Consider the following 21290-nt stretch of genomic DNA (forward strand, 5'->3'; position numbering starts at 1 on the left):
ACGTTGCAGTGGCCACCTCCGTTTTCAGTTGGCCATCGTTGCAACCGCGGACTTTGGAGAGCGCGTCAGCTGGTTTGAAAATGCGAAAAGTCTTCTTTTTTTGTTTGCCAGTGCATGTGGAAATCACACCTGACAGTGCGTATGTTTTAACAGCCGCTCTAACTCCAGTGCTGTGGCAATGCACTGACTGTTTCTTTTCCAACCTGATTCCATTCTGTTAATGTTTCAAGAAAGATGAAATCTCTTTCTTTTCTTTTTTCTGGATGGAAGGAATATCAGAGCCTCCCCCCCCCCCCCCCCCTTTTAAAAAAAATTATTATTATCTTTAAAAATTTTTTTTTTTTATTGTTCTTCTCTTTCTATAGTGTAGCCTCTTACTCTGAGTCAGCCATAAAACTGTATATCGTTGGACTGTGTCTTATCTCGTTTTTATATTAGATTTATTTCATTATTTCATATACATTTAAAAAAAAAAATTTTTTACAATTATCAAACCATGACAGTATATCTATTAACAAACATATTATAGAAACTAGGTTCCTTTGTTTTCATACTATCACAACAGAGAACCCATGCTACGCAAACGATGCACTGTGCACTCTGAAGACAGGAGTTATTGGAATCTGCCAGTCTTTGTTTGTTTGTTTGTTGTTGTTTTTTTGTGTGGTTTTTTGTCTTTTTTTTTTCAAGGGAAAATTTCTTTATTTTCGAGGATAATAGATAGGCGCTTATTTTATCCAGTCATCGTTCTTTGACAGGGTCTACACAACACAAAACTAAATAATACAAGGCATAACCATGTTGGGATCTGACAGTCTTAAATGTTCTAGTCAGCAGACCCCAGTACCTCCAGACATGTCTAGAGGTTTACATTGCCTGTTCAGGGGAGGCTATATTACCTAGTCAGCAGATAATTCATCTATCCTTTGATCAGTGATACCCATTGTCTTCAACACTAAAACTAGGCCAAGTGACACATGCTAAGATAAAGAGGTCACAGTGACCCTGTTGAAACTAAGCCAAGTGACACATTCTGAGATAAAGATGTCACAGTGACCCTGTTGAAACTAAGCCAAGTGACACATTCTGAGATAAAGAGGTCACAGTGACCCTAACTGGATCACAACAACACTGATCCGCTCAGGACATTGCTAATTCCTTTGAACTTGGTTTGAGACTCTGTCACCTGTATCTATCATTCAAGACATTGTGTGTGCATATTTGTCTGCCGGTAAAATTCAGGGACCACCACCCTGAACAGCAGCCAGGACCCATGCAGACCGCCAGCCAGGACACCACCCCCACCCGAGAAAAGCCACAACACAGCGAGGACCACCCTCAGACCGCCAGCCAGGACACCACCCCCACCCGAGAAAAGCCACAACACAGCGAGGACCACCCTCAGACCGCCAGCCAGGACACCACCCCCACCCGAGAAAGGCCACAACACAGCGAGGACCACCCTCGGACCGCCACCCAGGACTACACCCCCACAGGACAACAGGACCGTCGCCTCGACCACACCATGCATCCTTCACGGAAAAGACCACAGCCACTGACGAACAAGTTGACCTTAAGGGCAGATCACCAATTATAGGTCGTTAACAGGCAGGAAATTCTGCGCTGCAAATTTTCTCCTTTGACTTGGTCTTCTCTAGTATTTGGAGGTATGGGGAATGTCAAACGCGTGCTAAAGCGGACGTGCACCCCCCCCCCCCCTTCCCCCCTCCCCCATTGCCCCACTACAGACGCCACACACCAACAAGCCCACACAGAAAAATAGATTTTTTACAACGCATTTAATGTACGTAATTATGTAATTGTATGAATGCAATTTTTTTTAAAGTAAATAAAAGAAAAAATTCTAGAAGGAACAACAACAGAAGTAATTCTTATTTCCTTCAATAAAGTATCCAAAGGACACTGATGGGTGTGGCCACGCGGTCAATTATTAAAGAAACACATCAAGTTTACTCGGGGGTACATTATCTCAACCCCACTCCCACCAATATTAACCACAGGTAACCAATATTAAACACAGGTAAGTATTATTCCAGTCCAACACTTTCTTTCCTCACTCTCCACAGCGAACTTTTCTGGTGGTAAGGGTGAATTTGTCTGTCCGTACGATTCTATACAGAGTAGTGATGCGCGGGATAACGGAGTCATGGCGCGCCTTTCCTCATTATCAGCTTGTCCAGGGGTGGTAGCTGTTTAAAACGTCAGTTTCCGTTATTCCCCATGTTTCACGTTGGACGGTGGCAGAATGGTTAAGACACTCATCTGCCAATACAGTGTCTATGAGGGTCTGGGTTCGAATCCCGGTCTCGCTCTTTCTCCCAAGTTTGACTGGAAAATCAAACTGAGCGTTTCGGGTCATTCGGGTGAGACGATAAACCGAGGTCCCGTGTGCAGCACGCACTTGGCGCACTGAAAAAGAACCCATGGCTGCTGTAACGAAAGTGTTATCCGCTGGCGAAATACTGTTGAAGAAATCCACTCTGATAGGAACTGCACAAACAGACATGCACTGATGCACTCAAGGCTTGACTAAGTGTTATGGGTTATGCTGCTGCTGCCCAGCAGATATATGGAGTAGCGGGTATGGATTTGTCCGAACGCAGTGACGCCTCCTCTTGAAACTGAAACTAGAAATTCACTTATTATTATTATTATTATTATGAGCATGTCCGCCTAATCTTGAAATTAATAAGGCCTAGGCGTTTACAAATACCGGGAACACATATGGAAATATCAAAAAGGACAAATTGAACACAAGATACCAAACATCATAAAAAAATATTCACCCCCCACCCCACCCCACACGCACACACTCACAATACACACAAGCACACACGCACGCACACATACAAGTCATCGCACACAATCATAAATAGTACACAATATAAAATACTACCGACAAATAATCACGACACTATCAAAACTCACCCAGTCACTAATAGTCATTTTAGTTCATATATACTGAGAAGGAATGAGCTGTTAATCAGGAAGGGAAAAGGTGGGTCTTCAGACTGGATTTGAAAGATTGCAGCGAAGACACGTTTTCCCGGCCATCCAGTTTCAAAACCACATGACAAATCAGAGTGTTCAACACAGAGATAAATAATTATATCGGGAATGATAACAAAGTATGGTGTGCTCGCCGTCGTGCTGTTGGCAAGGATTTGTTGTATGTTAACAGCTGTATAAACAGCTTCTTCAGGCTACGGCACAGAGTGGGTACATTTACATTTCTGTGCCCTATCCTGAAGAAGCTATTTATACAGCGAAAATTTGCTGCTTTTAAAATTACGAGTTTTAAAGACATGCGCAGAGCCTACTGCTGTTGATATAATATATATATATATAATTTTTATATATATATATACTCCAAGCATGCAAGAATATGTTTGAGGAGTTGTTTAAAAAATAATAGTTTGTGGTAAAACTATATCACTATACAAGTGATACTTTATTGTAAAACGTTTGCAAAAAAAAAAAAAAAAAAAAAAAAAAAAAAGACAGTTTGTTGCCGGTAAAATGTTGTTGTACAAAAATTAATATTTGTGAAGTGATGGCCAAGAGGTAACGCATCCGCCTTGGAAGCGAGAAAATCTGAGCGGGCTGGTTTGAAGCACGGCTCAGCCGCCCGATATTTTCTCCCCCTCTACTAGACTTTGAGTGGTGGTCTGGACGCTAGTCATTCGGATGAGACGACAAACCGAGGTCCCGTGTGCAGCAAGCACTTAGCGCACTGTGTAAAAGAACCCACAGCAACAAAAAGGTTGTTCCTGGCAAAATTCTGTAGAAAAATCCATTTTGATAGGAAAAACAAATAAAACTGCACGCAGGAAAAAATATAAAAAAAGAAAAGAAAAAAAGAAAAAGAAAAAAAAAAGGTGGCGCTGTAGTGTAGCGACGCGCTCTCTCTGGAGAGAGCAGCCCGAATTTCACGCAGAGAAATCTGTTGTGATAAAAAGAAATACAAGTACAACATATATTACCTTATACATTATAGTAAAATTATGTTAAAACACTCTGATGGTGGATCCTGCTCGAGGATCGATCAAGGACAGTCACCGATTTTTGTACGGTCCGCAAGGACTCGGAAACCAGCTGTGCCTCTCCTCTTCAGTTAACCAGTCTGACTCAGAAGGATCAAGTCCTATACAATGGTGGGACAATGTGCGTGTGTGGTGACGAGAAGATATTCTTTTCCGACACAGATTTGCTTATTTGTTTGCTTGTAATAAATCATTGTTGTTGTCTTTGTTTCTTCGTTTTCTTTTTCTCAAGATTGCAGAGGGAATTAGACTGACACAATAATGATATTAAAAAAAAAAAAAAAAAAAAAAAAAAATGTAGCCAGAACATGCAGTTATCTTTAATCTCCGAATAATGCTAGTAATCGCACTTATGTCAAGTATGAGCATCAAGTCTTCCAGAGAAGACAAACTTCGATATCCACTCTGAATACACATTACAATAGGAAAGGGGAAAGACATCACAGAGTGCCGTTAATTTTGTCTCCCTGACCACAGGTACGTAGTGTGCTTCTGCTGTCTCCCGCAGTCTGAGGGCGACTGACCACGTGCACTGTCACAACAGCCACAGGTCTCGGTGTTGCAGCATATTCATACCCCTGTGAGGTTTTACCCCGGAGTGTTTGTTTAAACAAAAACCCCGGGGTCTCTCAAGACTAGCCTGGAATGACACTCCTCCCCCCTTCCTAGAGGTAAACACGGCCTGGTCAGAAATGACCTCTCCCAAGTGGCTGTCGAATATCATCCTCCCCACTTCCGCGGCTTCCAACTTGATGATCTCTTAGATTGAATGCCTCTGATCTACATTCCTTTAAGTCAGATCTGAAAACTTGCCTTTTCCGTAAGCATTTTTCTCCTGGGCGGAACGGTTAAACCAAGGTATGCCTGTTAACAAGTATCTTTGTACTAGTATTTTTGTAGTCCTGTTTTAATGCATTGTGTATTTTATGTAGTTTTGGTCTTAGATGTGATGGCATTTTTTCTATCTGGTTATTTTTAATGGGCGCGCGCGCGCGCGCGTGTGTGTGTGAGTGCGTGCGTGCTTGCATGTGTTTGTGAGGGTACAGTGCTCTGGTATGCGTGTGTGTGTTGGCATATTAGTATGCCCGAACAGAATGCTATGTTTGAAAATAAAAAAATATCTTAATGCTTATGTAATTTTGTTTTTAGTGCAGTTGATATTTAATGTCAGTGTGTGTGTGTGTCTGTAAGGGAGGGGCATCTGTGTGTGTGTGTGTGTGTGTGTGTGTGCGTGCGTGCGCGCTCGCACGCGTGTGTGTATGCGTGTGAGTGTGTGTGTGTGTGTGTTCTATGAAATGCATTTTGTTTTAATCTAAGCCTTATTTACTTCATAGCTTTTATAATCTGATTCATCTCTTAAGAGTGCTTTTTCATTCATATGAACACACTGGATGTTTTCCATTGTCAGACAGCGGTTGATGTGTTTTAAAGGCATGTTTATAGTCGACTGGATGATGTAAGGCGCTTTGAGAAGCATTGGTGCTGGATATCGCGCCACAGAAAAACTATGTATTATTGTTATTATTATGATCAGCTGGGTCTGCTGGAAATGACCCGTGGGAATAAATATGGACCAGTTAAAATTGAGCCCCCTCCCCTATGTACGTAGTTGACATTAACTTCCAGTGAAGGGGGAATGGGCATTTTCGGCAAGCATAGAATGACCGCAGGATAACTATTGCATGATCCAGGAATGCTCCTACCCCCTTCCATTTGGAAGTTGAGACCTACCAAATCTCTTCTGGGGTAGCAGCGTGGTGTTACATGATGAACTACATAGGGTCGACCCTTCTCTACATCCGCTTTCCCCCTTTACAATACCTTGCTTTGATCGCGTTGTTACGGAGGGAGGGTGGCTAGCCCAGAGCGAACCCTGAATAAATCCATCTCATGGCTTGACTATGTGCATTGGGTTATGCTGCTGGTCAGGCATGTACTGGTAGATGGATTCTGTTATGTTTCTCATGACTTCAGACCTCCCACCTAGTCTGTAGGCCACTTGATGTGGTTACACTGCAGGCAAGTCGGTCAGCTCGCTAATTTCCCTTGATGCCTGTGCGTCCAGGGCTGAACATCCATGTGTGCTTTTGCATCTGGATGTTGCACATTAATTTGCACTAGGGCTCCCCATCCTCTCTTCAACTTTTTTTTTTTTTTTTTTAGAAGGTTCATATAGGATCAATCAAAATTATGGGATGTTGATTTCCAAGCACATGTATGGATGACAGCCACTGGACATGTGTCACTGCTTCCACTTCCATTGTCAGGCTGGAGGTAGTGACTTTCTCTTCCCCGATTGTTTACATATATATAATTTTCTGTTTTTTTGGTATGGTTTTTTTTTGTGTTTTTTTTTACCAGTAGAATACTTGTAACTGATTTCCACAAATATATATTTGTTTGCACTTGAAGAAAAATACCATAAATATGAAAATCAATGCAAACACACAAAGTACATTCACTCTCTGCCACACACACTCTCACATAAAGTTACAAGCCAATACATTGTTGCATGATTGTAATGTTGTCTCCAAGCATGTTTACATTTCTAGAGAATAAATATCGCTACAAAGTCTATGCACAAAATCCCACATATTACAAGCATTAAAATGGCTTGTAGCAATGACTGTAATGCTGTGTCCAAACATGTTTACATTTCTAGAGAATAAATATCTCTACAAAGTCCATGCATAAAATCCCACATATTATTAACATTAAAATGGATTGTAGCATGATTGTAATGCTGTCTCCAAACATATTACATATCTAGAGGATAAATATCTCTACAAAGTCCGTGCATAAAATCCCACATATTTTAAGCAGTAAAATGGATGACATAGTGCTCACTCTCTTGGAGATAAAATCAAGGCAAGGAAATGCTGTCTTTAAATCCACCTGAACATTGATGCAATAATGTCTTTTAAGTAAGAACAAATAACATTTCTCAGTTGAGCATTTCTGTACACATTTCATTATTTTGTGAAAATTGTAATGGTCAGAAAACTTCTCTTGATATATTATCTTTAAGTTTTTGAACAGCACAAATATCTAAAATGAAAAACAAAGTTCCTCTCTACTTTATGACTCCCAGTTCAGGAACAAAATATTTCATTTTCTCCCCTTAGCAGGATATCTGCAGAAAAAGAAATCATGCGGCTGATCAGTTAGATTTGAAGTTTGCACTTGGGAGAGGTAATTGACTGGATCATGTTTACCTCTAGGAAGGGGGGGAGGAGTGTCACTCCAGGCTAGACTTGAGAGACCCCAGGTTTTTATTTTAGCTGATTCCACATCCCTGTCGTTTTGGAAAGGAAAAGGAAAACTTAGAACTCAAGACTGAAAAATGGGTAGTGCATATTTTGATTAGGAGCTGATTCCCTGCACACTTTATATCACAAACTACAGACAACTGAAAAAAAAAAACCCTAAAAGCTAAGCAAGCCCACATGTGTTCTTCAGGTGGATATTTTCGTCAATGCCTAAATCAATACTGTGGATACCGGAATGCCTAAACAAATGTCATTGTGTAACTAAACTACAGAGAAGAGAGTGAGCTGAACAGAGACAGAGAGAGAGAGAGAGAGAGAGAGAGAGAGAGAGAGAGAGAGAGAGAGAGAGAGATACAGAGAGAGAGATACAGAGACAGAAATTCATGGATAGAATAAAATGTTTGTTCCTTTTTTTCCAGAGGTTCAACAGAAAATGGAAGACTGCATCTTACATTAAATAAAAAATCCCAAACAATCAAACCCACAACAAGACCCTGTGAGGTGATAAATCCGTACAACTGAGGTGAAAAGTTATCAATAACATTTCAAACCAGTCAAGTATAGCACAAAAACACACAGGTGGGGGGTGAGAATAAACACGTCATGAAAACTGAAAAGAAACAACCCCTGTAACAAGTGATAACAATAGTGTGAAAAACAAAATCTACCACAGTCTCTCTCATGACCATTCTTCTCGTTATGTACAGCCTCCACACAGCGACTGACACCATGTCATAATTACAGCAGTAATACTGTCACCAATGATAGGGTCTGACAACTTCAATCTCTGAGCAAAATACATCAAGAATGTGTGGGAGGAAAATGCTCTTTCACCCCTGCTCCTTGTCCTCACAGCCCCCCCCCACCCCCACCCCCCACCCCCCTCAAATAAAATAAAACCCAAACAAACAACAATAAAAAATCCCACCATTAACCAAAAAACAACAACAACAAAAACCCAAACAATACCAGCATGTAAATCAGGCATCAGTTCTCCCAATTACCACCACCTACTGAAAAAAAAAACCACACCCCAAACCAACCCCAACACACATACGCTATATAATCATATCACAGAAGCCTGAGTATGAGCAAATCCATCTTTCGCATGAAAACACGGTATTAATTTGTCAATCACAGATATCAAGGTTCAAAATCTTATAAAAGATTCAACAACATAAACGAAACAAATATATTCACTCGTGAAATCACAGTTTATCATACATCCCCATGGAAACAGAGTGAAGAAAAACTCCACACAGTGTTTACACAACAAAGCCAGCAATGCACACAAAGCAAAGGAAGAGAACAACTTCCACGTAATGGTAAGTACCCCCTCAAGCTCCGAGCCTCCCGCACGTCTCCATCAAATGACAGCTAATCCCTGGCTCTATGGCGGTCACGGAAACCCACGCTCTGACATCTGCTGGTCTTTCTGCCTGTGACAAAATCTTTCTGGCCATTTCTCAGCAGCAACAAAGCAACAGAATGTCAACATGTGTGCAGGAACTGGAAACATTCGTCTGCCATGGCTGAGCGGTCAAGCATGTCGCAGCGGCTCAACCATGCATGTCACCGGCAGGAGTAATTGAGGCAGTCTGCCTGAAGACTTCCCCCTCGCCTGCCACCCTTTTGTTTAATGAAGCACAATACAAAGTGATCTCCGTCTTGTGTTGACACAGATCAGTCACCCGTAACTGAAGGCTCCGCCCACTTCTTGGCTGGATAGATAGCGTGGAGGATAGGGGTGCAGTAAGAAACTTAAGGATGACAAATGTGTCCCCACAAATAAAACGGACTTTCAGGACAAGCTAATTGGTGGGGACAACCTTAAAATCTGATTTTTCAAAATCTGTAGACAATGCAAATGAAGCGCTTTAAAGACAATCAGGTGCAATCATAATAAATACTCTTATTTCATGTAGTTGGTGTAACAAATGGGTTTGTGAGCAGAAGAATCCAGATATTAAAAAAAAAAAAGAAAAAAAGAGTTAAAGCTATCATAATGAGAATTCAAAACTTCTCTTATGATGCTAACAGACTACCATAGGATATGACAAGCTTTTTCCCTCCTTGAGAAGCACATGGCCGTGACAGAACCACAAAAGTCAGCCTGGCACTGGGTCACTGTCTTTTCACTCAGAACACAAAAATCTGGCAACAGCCACGGGGGAGATAGGATCTGCTCATTACCTACAGCCCTATACCCTGATCTGGAACTCCACCCATTGTACATAATTATGAACCCTGAGGTAGAATATTTTTTGGATGGTCAGTACACATGTGTGACAGGACAGGAACTAAGATGTCTGATCTGCACTGTTATAAGGGAGGGGAAGACTTTATAATGAGGCCTTGGCAGCCAACATTCTTTCATCTTAAAACTATTTGTGTGTATGCTTCTATCAAATCACTCATGTCTTTGGGGGGATGATCTATCCTTTCTCATCTTGACACGAGTCTGGCATGGATGGTGTCATCTTTTCTTTCCTTCCACATTTCCCTAGCCCCCTCTTCCCTCCCTCCAACAACTCCTCCCGAACTACAACAACAACAATACATAGAGAGAGGGCGAGACTAAACTGAAGCTGAACTACTGCACCTGAAGAAATTTTATCTGTTTGATCTTACAGTTGATCTCTTTTCTCAGTTTGTTAAAAACAGCAAAACAGCTCTGCCTAGTCAAAAGCAATTTTATCTTTCAGTTCGTTAAAAATAGTTCTGCTTAATCACAAGCATCGCTATCTTCCTATGTACATGCGGTGCTGACATGGTGCTTTTCTGGCTATCTCACATATGGAAGCCCTGACTGATAACTTACAAATGAAAAAAAAACCCCAAGGAAATATCTAAGAACAACAATACGTTGATTCCAAATCTGTCAATACCTGTACACTGTGAGTCAGTTACTCACATCACAAACTGATGCTGTGAATGACACTGTGGCTTACTGACCACCTGAGGAGACAGTATCGTCCATTGGCAAGGCCCGAAGAGTGTTGCAGAATGAAAAAACACCACCAACAACAAAAATAACAACTAAAAAAACAAACAAAAACATCAAAGGCTCCTGCAGCAAAGATGCCACCTGGCTGTCCTGCAGGCTTCCCCTCCCCTCCGGTCTCATTACTCCTCTATCACGGGGGGTGTGGTGCTGGCACCTTCCGGCCATGGTCCCAGAGGTGGCCCCCTCTGAAATATATGCAAATCATGACTAAGTCCTTCAGTCAAAGATCCTTCACATTCACAGCCCCCGTCCAGTGGAATTCCTTGCTATACTAAGTCCTTCAGTCAAAGATCCTTCACATTCACCGCCCCCATCCAGTGGAATTCCTTGCTATACTAAGTCCTTCAGTCAAAGATCCTTCACATTCACCACCCCGGTCAATGGAATTCCTTGCTATACTAAGTCCTTCAGTCAAAGATTCTTCACATTCACAGCCCCCGTCCAGTGGAATTCCTTGCTAAACTAAGTCCTTCAGTCAAAGATCCTTCACATTCACTGCCCCTGTCCAGTGGAATTCTTTGCTATACTAAGTCCTTAAGTCAAAGATCCTTCACATTCACAGCCCACGTACAGTGGAATTCCTTGCTATACTAAGTCCTTCAGTCAAAGATCCTTCACATTCACCGCCCCCGTCCAGAGGAATTCCTTGCTATACTAAGTCCTTCAGTCAAAGATTCTTCACATTCACTGCCCCCGTCCAATGGAATTCCTTGCTATACTAAGTCCTTCAGTCAACGATCCTTCACATTCACCGCCCCCGTCCAGTGGAATTCTTTGCTATACTAAGTCCTTCAGTCAAAGATCCTTCACATTCACAGCCCACGTACAGTGGAATTCCTTGCTATACTAAGTCCTTCAGTCAAAGATCCTTCACATTCACCAGCCCCGTTCAGTGGAATTCCTTGCTATACTAAGTCCTTCAGTCAAAGATCCTTCACATTCACCGCCCCCGTCTAGTGGAATTTCTTGCTATACTAAGTCCTTCAGTCAAAGATCCTTCATATTCACAGCTCCCGTCCAGTAGAATTCCTTGCTATACTTAGTCCTTCAGTTAAAAATCCTTCACATTCACAGCTCCCATCCAGTGGAATTCCTAGCTATACTAAGTCCTTCAGTCAAAGATCCTTCACATTCACTGCCCCCGTCCAGTAGAATTCCTTGCTATACTAAGTCCTTCAGTCAAAGATCCTTCACATTCACTGCCCCCATCCAGTGGAATTCCTTGCTATACTAAGTCCTTCAGTCAAAGATCCTTCACATTCACTGCCCCTGTCCAGTGGAATTCCTTGCTATAATAAGTCCTTCAGTCAAAGATCCTTCATATTCACTGCCCACGTACAGTGGAATTCCTTGCTATACTAAGTCCTTCAGTCAAAGATCCTTCACATTCACCGCCCCCATCCAGTGGAATTCCTTGCTATACTAAGTCCTTCAGTCAAAGATCCTTCACAATCACCGCCCCCGTCCAATAGAATTCCTTGCTATACTAAGTCCTTCAGTCGAAGATCCTTCACATTCACCGCCCCCATCCAGTGGAATTCCTTGCTATACTAAGTCCTTCAGTCAAAGATTCTTCACATTCACTGCCCCCGTCCAATGGAATTCCTTGCTATACTAAGTCCTTCAGTCAAAGATCCTTCACATTCACCGCCCCCATCCAGTGGAATTCCTTGCTATACTAAGTCCTTCAGTCAAAGATCCTTCATATTCACTGCCCCAATACAATAGAATTCCTTGCAATATGAATCAAGACACTCCCAGTCCATTTCCACATTTAAGACCGACTTCAAGACTCATCTGTTTAAAAATGCCTTTAATTGATCTTCTAATGCCTGTGACAGTGTGGATGTGTATTTGTTTCTGTTTTCAGTGTGTGTCATTGAGGTGTTGTGTGGAGGGAAGGGAGGAAGAGTAGGACTAAGTACATGATTGGTTTTTGATGCTTGAATTGGGGTTTTGTGTTTAAGTATGGACACTGAGTTTCGTACATACTTTTGATATATATATATATATATGTCTTGTCATGATTTGTTATGTTTGCTTCCTCAGTTGGACCAACCTGCATGTTTTGATGAATAACAAATATATTTATAAAAAAAACAAAAACAAAAAAACTATTGCAACTGTATAGTGCTTATAGCAAAATCATTTGATTAGGTGCTATATGAGTAACTTACTATTATTAGTATTATTATTATTAGGTTTCATTTTCATTTTCTCAAGGAGGTGTCACTGCATTTGGACAAATCCATATACCCTGTAACATGTGCTAAGTAGACACCTGACCAGCAGTATAACCCAACACATTAGTCAGGCCTTGAGTGCATGCTCATATATTTGTGTACCTATCACAGTGGACTTCTAAAGAATTTGTCAGAGGACAAAACTTTGTTGCCATGGGTTCTTTTCAAGTGCGCCAAGTGCGTGCTGCACACAGGAACTCAATTTACTGTCTCATCCGAATGACAAGACCCTCAGCTTGATTTTCCAGTCAAACTTGTGAGAAAGGGCAAGACCAGGACTCAATGCACATCATTAGAGCTGGTCTTCTTTTGCTTCTTCTTCTTCTTCTTCATTCGTGGGCTGCAACTCCCACGTTCACTCGTATGCACACGAGTGGGCTTTTACGTGTATGACCGTTTTTACCCCGCCGTGTAGGCAGCCATACTCTGCTTTCGGGGGTGTGCATGCTGGGGTATGTTCTTGTTTCCATAACCCACCGAACACTGACATGGATTACAGGATCTTTAACGTGCGTATTTGATCTTCTGCTTGCGTATACACACGAGGGGGGTTCTGGCACAAGCAGGTCTGCACATATGTTGACCTGGGAGATCGGAAAAATCTCCACTCTTTACCCACCAGGCGCCGTCACCGTGATTCGAACCCGGGACCCTCCGATTGAAAGTCCAACACTTTAACCACTCGGCTATTGCGCCCGTCAGAGCTGGTCTTCATTTTGCAAGACAAACCACCAGAACACATTCCAAGAATAATATTTTCTTAATCAAGATTTTAAGTACGAAGCAAGAATTGTTCTGGAAGGAAATACTGTATGAGCCAGAAACAAATATTGCTAGAAATGTTTTCAAAAGATCAAGAATAAAGTATCAAACAATAATGAGCTCAAAATAAAGACTGTAAGAATGTTTCATGATCAAGATTAAGGTATCAAAAGAGATAAAAAAAAAAAAACAACAACAACAAAAAAAAACAACAACCCCCCCCCCCCCCCCCCCCCCCCCCCCCCCCGAGATATTGTACAGGTTGGTTGTTTTTACTTCGAAGAAAAATGAAGAATGCATTACATGCAAGCAAAATTTGTTCTCGTTCCACTTTTATAAACGTTATCATATCAAAAGAAGATAAACCTAACTTTCCCAAACTGAAGTGGAAGGAATCCAGATTACACACATACAAACACATATACACACACACACAAACACACACACACACACACACACACACACACACACAGAGGAACACCTGCCTCCACGCCCCTTAACCCCCCCTCCACACAAAGTGAGCCAACTTATACTGACCACTCCGTAAGCATCAAGTGTGCGAGCGTCAAACAGCATCTGCTCCAGTGCAGGTGATCCTTGCTGCTTCTGTTTGGCATAGTCTGCAGGGTGCCAACCGTCCTACACAACAAACACAATAAACTCACCTTGTACCCTTGAATGACAGCATTGAGGGTGAGATATCTATCTCCTGTTTTGTATCATGACTCTTTTTTTTAACTTTTTTTTTTGTCACAACAGATTTCTCTGTGTGAAATTCGGGCTGCTCTCCCCAGGGAGAACGTGTCACTACACTGAGAGCGCCACACTTTTTTTTGGTATTTTTTTCTGCCTGCAATTTTATTTGTTTTCTTACCGAAGTGGATTTTTCCACAGAATTTTGCCAGGGACAACCCTATTGTAGTTGTGGGTACTTTTATGCGCGCTAAGTGCATGCTGCACACGGGACCTCAGTTTACAGTCTTTTCCGAATGACTAACGTCCAGACCACCACTCAAGGTCTAGTGGAGGGGAGAAAATATTGGCAACTATGGGATTCAGACCAGTGCGCTCAGATTCTCTCACTTCCTAGGTGGACGCGTTACCTCTAGGCTAACACTCCACAACATACTCCACTTTGAAAGACTAAATTCCTTGAGAAAAGGAAGAGACAGAGAGAGTGAGACAGAGAATGAAAGAATGAATAAATAAATAAATAAATAAATAACTGAATGAATGAATGACTCCATTAATTAACTCTTTCACCACCATAGGCAACTTTAATTGACTGGACAGTGCACCACCATAGACAACTTTAATTGACTGGACAGTGCACCACCATAGGCAACTTTAATTGACTGGACAGTGCACCACCATAGACAACTTTAATTGACTGGACAGTGCACCACCATAGACAACTTTAATTGACTGGACAGTGCACCACCACAGACAACTTTAACTGACTGGACAGTGCACCACCATAGGCAACTTTAATTGACTGGACAGTGCACCACCATAGGCAACTTTAATTGACTGGACAGTGCACCACCATAGGCAACTTTTGTTGACATTGAGGGGTCATTTTGATAAGACCATTTTTGACTCACTTGTGTAAACAAAGTGAGTCTATGTTTTAACCCGGTGTTCGGTTGTGTGTGTGTGTGTGTGTGTGTGTGTGTGTGTGTGTGTGTATGTGTCTGTGTGTCCATGGTAAATTTTAACATGGCCATTTTCTCTGCAAATACTTCGTCAGTTGACACCAAATTTGGCATAAAAATAGGAAAAATTCAGTTCTTTCCAGTCATCTTGTTTAAAACAACATTGCACCTATGGGATGGGCACAAAAAAATTAAAAAAAGAAGCCAAATTATATGCAAACTGAATTTACTGTTATATTTATATTTTTTTTATTCTCTAAACTCGGCACTTTGATCTGATATTCTGACACAACAACAAGAGCAGTCATTTTCATCATTTTTTTGTTCAAACAGGAACTTCTTTTGCTAAGCATGGAAGTTATATCTATTTTGCATGTCTTTGGTGCATATAGTAAAAAAGGGAAATTAATCTGTAATTAATGCTAAGGGGCTTAATTTGCATTAAACTGATCTTTCTCATCTTAAACATTACATTTTGAAATTATACTCAATACATAAAAAGCTTGTGTGTTTTACTCTCAGTGTACAGGGCTTTCACTATGTTCATTCGCCCAAGTGGTCTTTTTCGGAAAATACTAAAATCAATACGACGAGTGGACTTTATAGATCTATTGGCTGAGCCCTGAAGGTCATGGGCAAGAATCAATTGCGTACATATATTTATACGTATTCAAAGCGCGTGCTCATATTCTTCGTGAACGCGAACAACGCCATTTTGTTTCATGTTGTTGACCTGCTCATTCAATCCTATATTTAATCGACAATATGCGATAACATGTGATGGAAAGTTGGAGAAGGAGACCGTTAAATATTTATTCAGAGAAAGATTTGTGAAAGCCTCATCATTTATTGGATTATGCTCCAAACTGCCATAAAAATATCCACAGAATCAGTTGGAATTCACAGTTAAAAATAATAAACCATGCAAGTTAATACCCTTGAAATGATGAAACGCAAAAATTTCCAGTCTTGACTTTTCTCAAAATGAAGTCCTTTTCACTTCATACGATGTTTAGAAGTACTTGTACTTGGCTCTACATGTTATTAGTTTAACAAAATACTCAATTTTCATATCAAGTTTAAAACTATAAAACTAGAATGAACATAAAAGAGAAATTGAATTGACCCGTCAACCGGGTGTAACTAATCTTGTACATCTATCTAGATCCAGAGAAGACGGCTAAATGTTGCTGTGTGATTGCGTCAATAGCCACGTCTCCTTTACCGCGGACTTGAAAAGAATTTTTAATTGCCCTTAAAGATTTTTTGAATGCCCAAGACACACCAGAATAATATGATGTAAACAGCGTTCTCACTGCGAATACCGCAATCGATTTATTGCCCTTTAAAAAAGCATGTTCAAATGTTATATTTTTGCACGTCAGCTTAGGAGCCCCAATAGTGTAATGGGTAAGACAGTTTCTTCTCACCCGAACATGCGGGATTCGAATTTGCTGTTAGGACTTTTTTTTTCTCTTTTTTCTTTTTCTTTTAACCCAAAGCTTTATAATAACAAATACAGAACACATTTTAACGATTAGATTTAAAAAAAAAAAAAAAAAAGTGTATCACAAGTGAGTCTTGAAGGCCATACCTTTCTTGTCCACATTGTAACAAAGCTCAACAGCTTCAGCCAATAGAACAATGACTAACCTTTGTCCCCTGACCGAGTTTGAAGTGAACAAGTCCATTGTGTTGTTTTGACCTGAACCGAGGCCTGTGACTGAGTGCATCCTTTCTAAAACATTTGGCGCTGCGGAGCGTTTTTCACACAGAAACTTTGTGGTGAAAGAGTTTATCTCCTCTTTTAAGATGTCTCAAGAATTTCTCAAGAAAAGGAAGAGACAGAAAGAGTGGGACAGAGAATGAATGAATGAATGATTGAAAGAACGAATGAATGAATATTTAATTTCCAATGGTGGAGATATTAGCATGTTGGCTGATTTACGTATCTGTTGTTGTGACACACATGTACACATGTATATATTTATACTCAATACATGTATAAGAATAAAATAATGTAGAAATCTAAACACACACACACACATGCACACGCACACACATATAGATACACATATAGATATAAGTATATATATATATATATATATATATATATATATATAGAGAGAGAGAGAGAGAGAGAGAGAGATAGATATCTATCTATCTATCTATCTATCTATCTATCTAAACCTCTCCTACTTCCTATTTCAGTCAGACTGCAAAGATGTCAAACAGATATATACAGTGCAGAAAACACAAGAGTTCACCAGCATCCGTCAAGTTACACACCTTGTCCATCTTCTTTTCAATCAGCTCCGGGTTTCGCTCCAGCAAAATCCTGAGGAACAAAGCCTCCTGACCATTGGGGAGAGCAGAGGCATAGTGCAGGGGGTACCGGTTACACTGAAACACACCGCGGTGTTGTTGTCATGTGTTGAGTTACATACTGTGTCAGTTACACTGAGACATAAAGCTGTGTTGTTGTCATGTGTAGATTTACATACTGTGTCAGTTACACTGAGACATAAAGCGGTGTTCTTGTCATAGTAGATTTACATTTACTGTGTCAGTTGCACTGAGACATAAAGCTGTGTTGTTGTCATGTGTAGAGTTACATACTGTGTCAGTTACACTGAGACATAAATTAATAAAGCTGTGTTGTTGTCATGTACAGATTTACATACTGCGTCAGTTACACTGAAGCACACAGCAGTGTTGTTGTCATGTGTAGTTTTACATAATGTGTCAGTTACACTGAAACACACAGTGGTGTTGTCATGTGTAGAGTTACATACTGTGTCAGTTACACTGAGACATAAAGCTGTGTTGTTGTCATGTGTAGATTTACATACTGTGTCAGTTACACTGAGACATAAAGCTGTGTTGTTGTCATGTGTAGAGTTACATGCTGTGTCAGTTACACTGAGACATAAAGCTGTGTTGTTGTCATGTGTAGATTTACATACTGTGTCAGTTACACTGAGACATAAAGCTGTGTTGTTGTCATGTGTAGAGTTACATACTGTGTCAGTTACACTGAAGCACACAGCAGTCTTGTCGTCATGTGTAGATTTACATACTGCGTCAGTTACACTGAAGCACACAGCAGTGTTGTCGTCATGTGTAGATTTACATACTGTGTCAGTTACACTGAGACATACATTAATAAAGCTGTGATGCTGTCATGTACAGAGTTACATACTGTGTCAGTTACACTGAAACACACAGTGGTGTTGTCGTCATGTACAGATTTACATATTGTGTCAGTTACACTGAGACATAAATTAATAAAGCTGTGTTTTTGTCATGTGTAGAGTTACATGCTGTGTCAGTTACACTGAGACATAAAGCTGTGTTGTTGTCATGTGTAGATTTACATACTGTGTCAGTTACACTGAGACATAAATTAATAAAGCTGTGTTGTCGTCATGTGTAGATTTACATACTGCGTCAGTTACACTGAAGCACACAGCAGTGTTGTCGTCATGTGTAGATTTACATACTGTGTCAGTTACACTGAAACACATAACCTTGTTGTCATGTGCAGATTTACATACTGTGTCAGTTACAATGAAGCACACAACCTTGTTGTTGTCATGTGCAGATTTACATACTGTGTCAGTTAAACTGAAACACATAACCTTGTTGTTGTCATGTGCAGATTTACCTACTGTGTCAGTTAAACTGAAACACATAACCTTGTTGTTGTCATGTGCAGATTTACATACTCTGTCAGTTACACTGAAACATACAGTGGTGTTGCTGTCATATACATATTTATACACAGTGTCACTTCCACTGAAACGCCCAGCCTGTTGTTGTCATGTGCAGGTTTACATACTGTGTCAGTCACACAGACATACACAACCTTGTTGCCATGTACAGGTTTACATACTGTGTCAGTCACACAGACATACACAACCTTGTTGCCATGTACAGGTTTACATACTGTGTCAGTCACACAGACATACACAACCTTGTTGCCATGTACAGGTTTACATACTGTGTCAGTCACACAGACATACACAACCTTGTTGCCATGTACAGGTTTACATACTGTGTCAGTCACACAGACATACACAACCTTGTTGCCATGTACAGGTTTACATACTGTGTCAGTCACACAGACATACACAACCTTTTTGTCATGTACAGATTTACATACAATATCAACCACACTGAAACACAAAGCCGTGTTACTGTCTTATACAGATTCACATACAGCTTCAGTTACACTGAAACATACAGCAGTGTTGTTGTCATGTGCTGATTTGCATATGGCATCAGATTCTCTCAAACACACAGCAGTTTGGTTGGATTTTACAGATGGTTCCAGTTAAACTGCAAGTGATCTTCTCTTATAAAGGCTCATGGTAAAAGAGCATATGTGGAACAAAATCCATGTGGAGACTGATAATAGCCATATGGCGTCACTGAAGGATTAGCATGGTATAAACTGTACATCACCCTGACGGCTTTCACTAAGATAGAAAAAATCCTGAATATCTTAAGCAGGCCACCCAAAAAATGGAATCAATTGATTACAAAAATGTTGGATGTGAAGGGGTTGATGAAAATGTTAAAACAAAGTTGATTACAATTAATGAATTATTGATTTTTCTTCCCTTTTCATATGGGCGTAACCAATCACTATGCAACCTCCAGTCTTCAAATCACCACACCTAACCAGAGAACCAACTGGTCAAGTCAACAAGTAACCCTTTTGAGCTTCTGTATGATGCATGTTCAGACCTACAAGCACATTCATGCTTATGAAAAAAATTATGGGTGATTTTTCCCAACAAGGTACAGTGCGCATGTTTCCTTTTGTGGGGGTGATTCTGAGCGCATGTTCATCGAGGACAATGGTTTTCTGGATGCTTTGTCTGACAAAAACATTCTTCATGTTTTCTAGGTGACAAGGTATTTAGACTAAAACAGTGACGTGTGTTCAGAACAGAGACAGAAGCAGAACCGGTAATGAATAATAGTCACCTAAAAAAAAACATTCACAAAGAAATTGTTGGCACAAAAAACAATGGATTTTGAACCAAAATTCTCCCCTATCAGTGCAACAGTCACATCAAACAAAACTTATTTGCTTCAAGAACTTAAAAGAAAAAAAAAGGAAGAAAAAAGCTTCACACGAGTTAGTTGTCATATAAAGCATGCAATACCACACTAAAAGAAAAGCAGTTTAAAAGAAACCAATTTCACTCTGTTGGATTCAGCCTAGCTAAACCAATCCTCCAAGGAACAACTGAGGGAGGGAGACAGAGGGGAATAATAATAATAATAATAATAATAATAATAATAATACATAGTTTTTCTATGGCACGATATCCAGCACCAATGCTGCTCAAAGCGCCTTACATCATCCAGTTGACAATAAACATGCCTTAAAAAAACACGTCAACCGCTGTCTGACAATGGAAAACATCCAGTGTGTTCATATGAATGAAAAAGCACACTTAAGAGATGAATCAGATTACAAAAGCTATGAAGTAAAGAAGGCTTAGATTAAAACAAAGACAGAAAAAAAACCCCAATGGACTGACAACACTGCAGGACACGGGCAGGAAAACCATTTGCAGACACTCAGGCTTTCACACACAACCAACAAACCTGGAAGAATCTGGTGAACAAGTTCTTCTTTGCAGCACCCCAAATGGTTCTTCACAGACTTAGAGGAGACAAAGGGAGAAGAAGCTACATGTTCATTCTGGATACTCACGTTGTCAGGGATGGACTTGAGCGCAGGTCTGGACGTACAGAGGCACTTGGCCACATCTGGCTGGTTGAACACAATGGCCCGGATCAGTGCTGTGTATCCGTTCTGAAAAGAGAGGAGAAAAGGTTTACACTTAACTCATTCCATCCTGAACTGCTCAAGCACCACTGTGTGTTTCAGTTTCAGTTTCAGTAGCTGTGTGTGCATTTCCACACCTGCATGTGATGTGATCCCGGTGATGATATTTTAGAATGGTTATTTTGTAAACACTGATAGCTGAGGCAATATGTGAATGCGGTATGTGAACTGTGTTTCAGAGTTTATAAATCACCGAAACGTTATTGCTGCAGAGATAAAGCTCTGAAAAAAATTATCCCAAGGCAGGGATGGTAGTTATCCTCCATTGCTGAAAGAGTTAATACAGCAAAGTAAAACAAACATGTGAAGCATCATGTGGTACACATCATTATCTCTTTTTCTATGTACCCATTTGTTCACTGGAAAATTTATTGATTTATCAAAGGTCATTTCCAGAGTGTGTGAAGAGATGACATGGTAT

The 21290-nt window shown here is 40.5% G+C and overlaps 1 protein-coding gene across 4 annotated transcripts in view; it reads right to left on the reverse strand.

The window, feature by feature from the left end:
• Positions 1-10003: 10003 nt before the first annotated feature.
• LOC143286908 (uncharacterized) overlaps positions 10004-21290 on the reverse strand; it is a 57975-nt gene continuing 46688 nt past the window's right edge. For all 4 annotated transcript variants that reach the window (XM_076594845.1, XM_076594847.1, XM_076594846.1 and 1 more), the window contains 4 exons: positions 20735-20836; positions 17290-17403; positions 13883-13984; positions 10004-10525 (listed from right to left, as the gene is read on the reverse strand). In XM_076594845.1, coding sequence (XP_076450960.1) covers positions 10460-10525; positions 13883-13984; positions 17290-17403; positions 20735-20836 — 384 coding nt within the window. In that variant the 3' untranslated portion in view covers positions 10004-10459. The remainder of the gene's footprint in view (positions 10526-13882; positions 13985-17289; positions 17404-20734; positions 20837-21290) is intronic.

Source organism: Babylonia areolata, chromosome 10 (genome assembly GCF_041734735.1).
Source record: "Babylonia areolata isolate BAREFJ2019XMU chromosome 10, ASM4173473v1, whole genome shotgun sequence".
Lineage (NCBI taxonomy): Eukaryota > Metazoa > Mollusca > Gastropoda > Neogastropoda > Buccinidae > Babylonia > Babylonia areolata.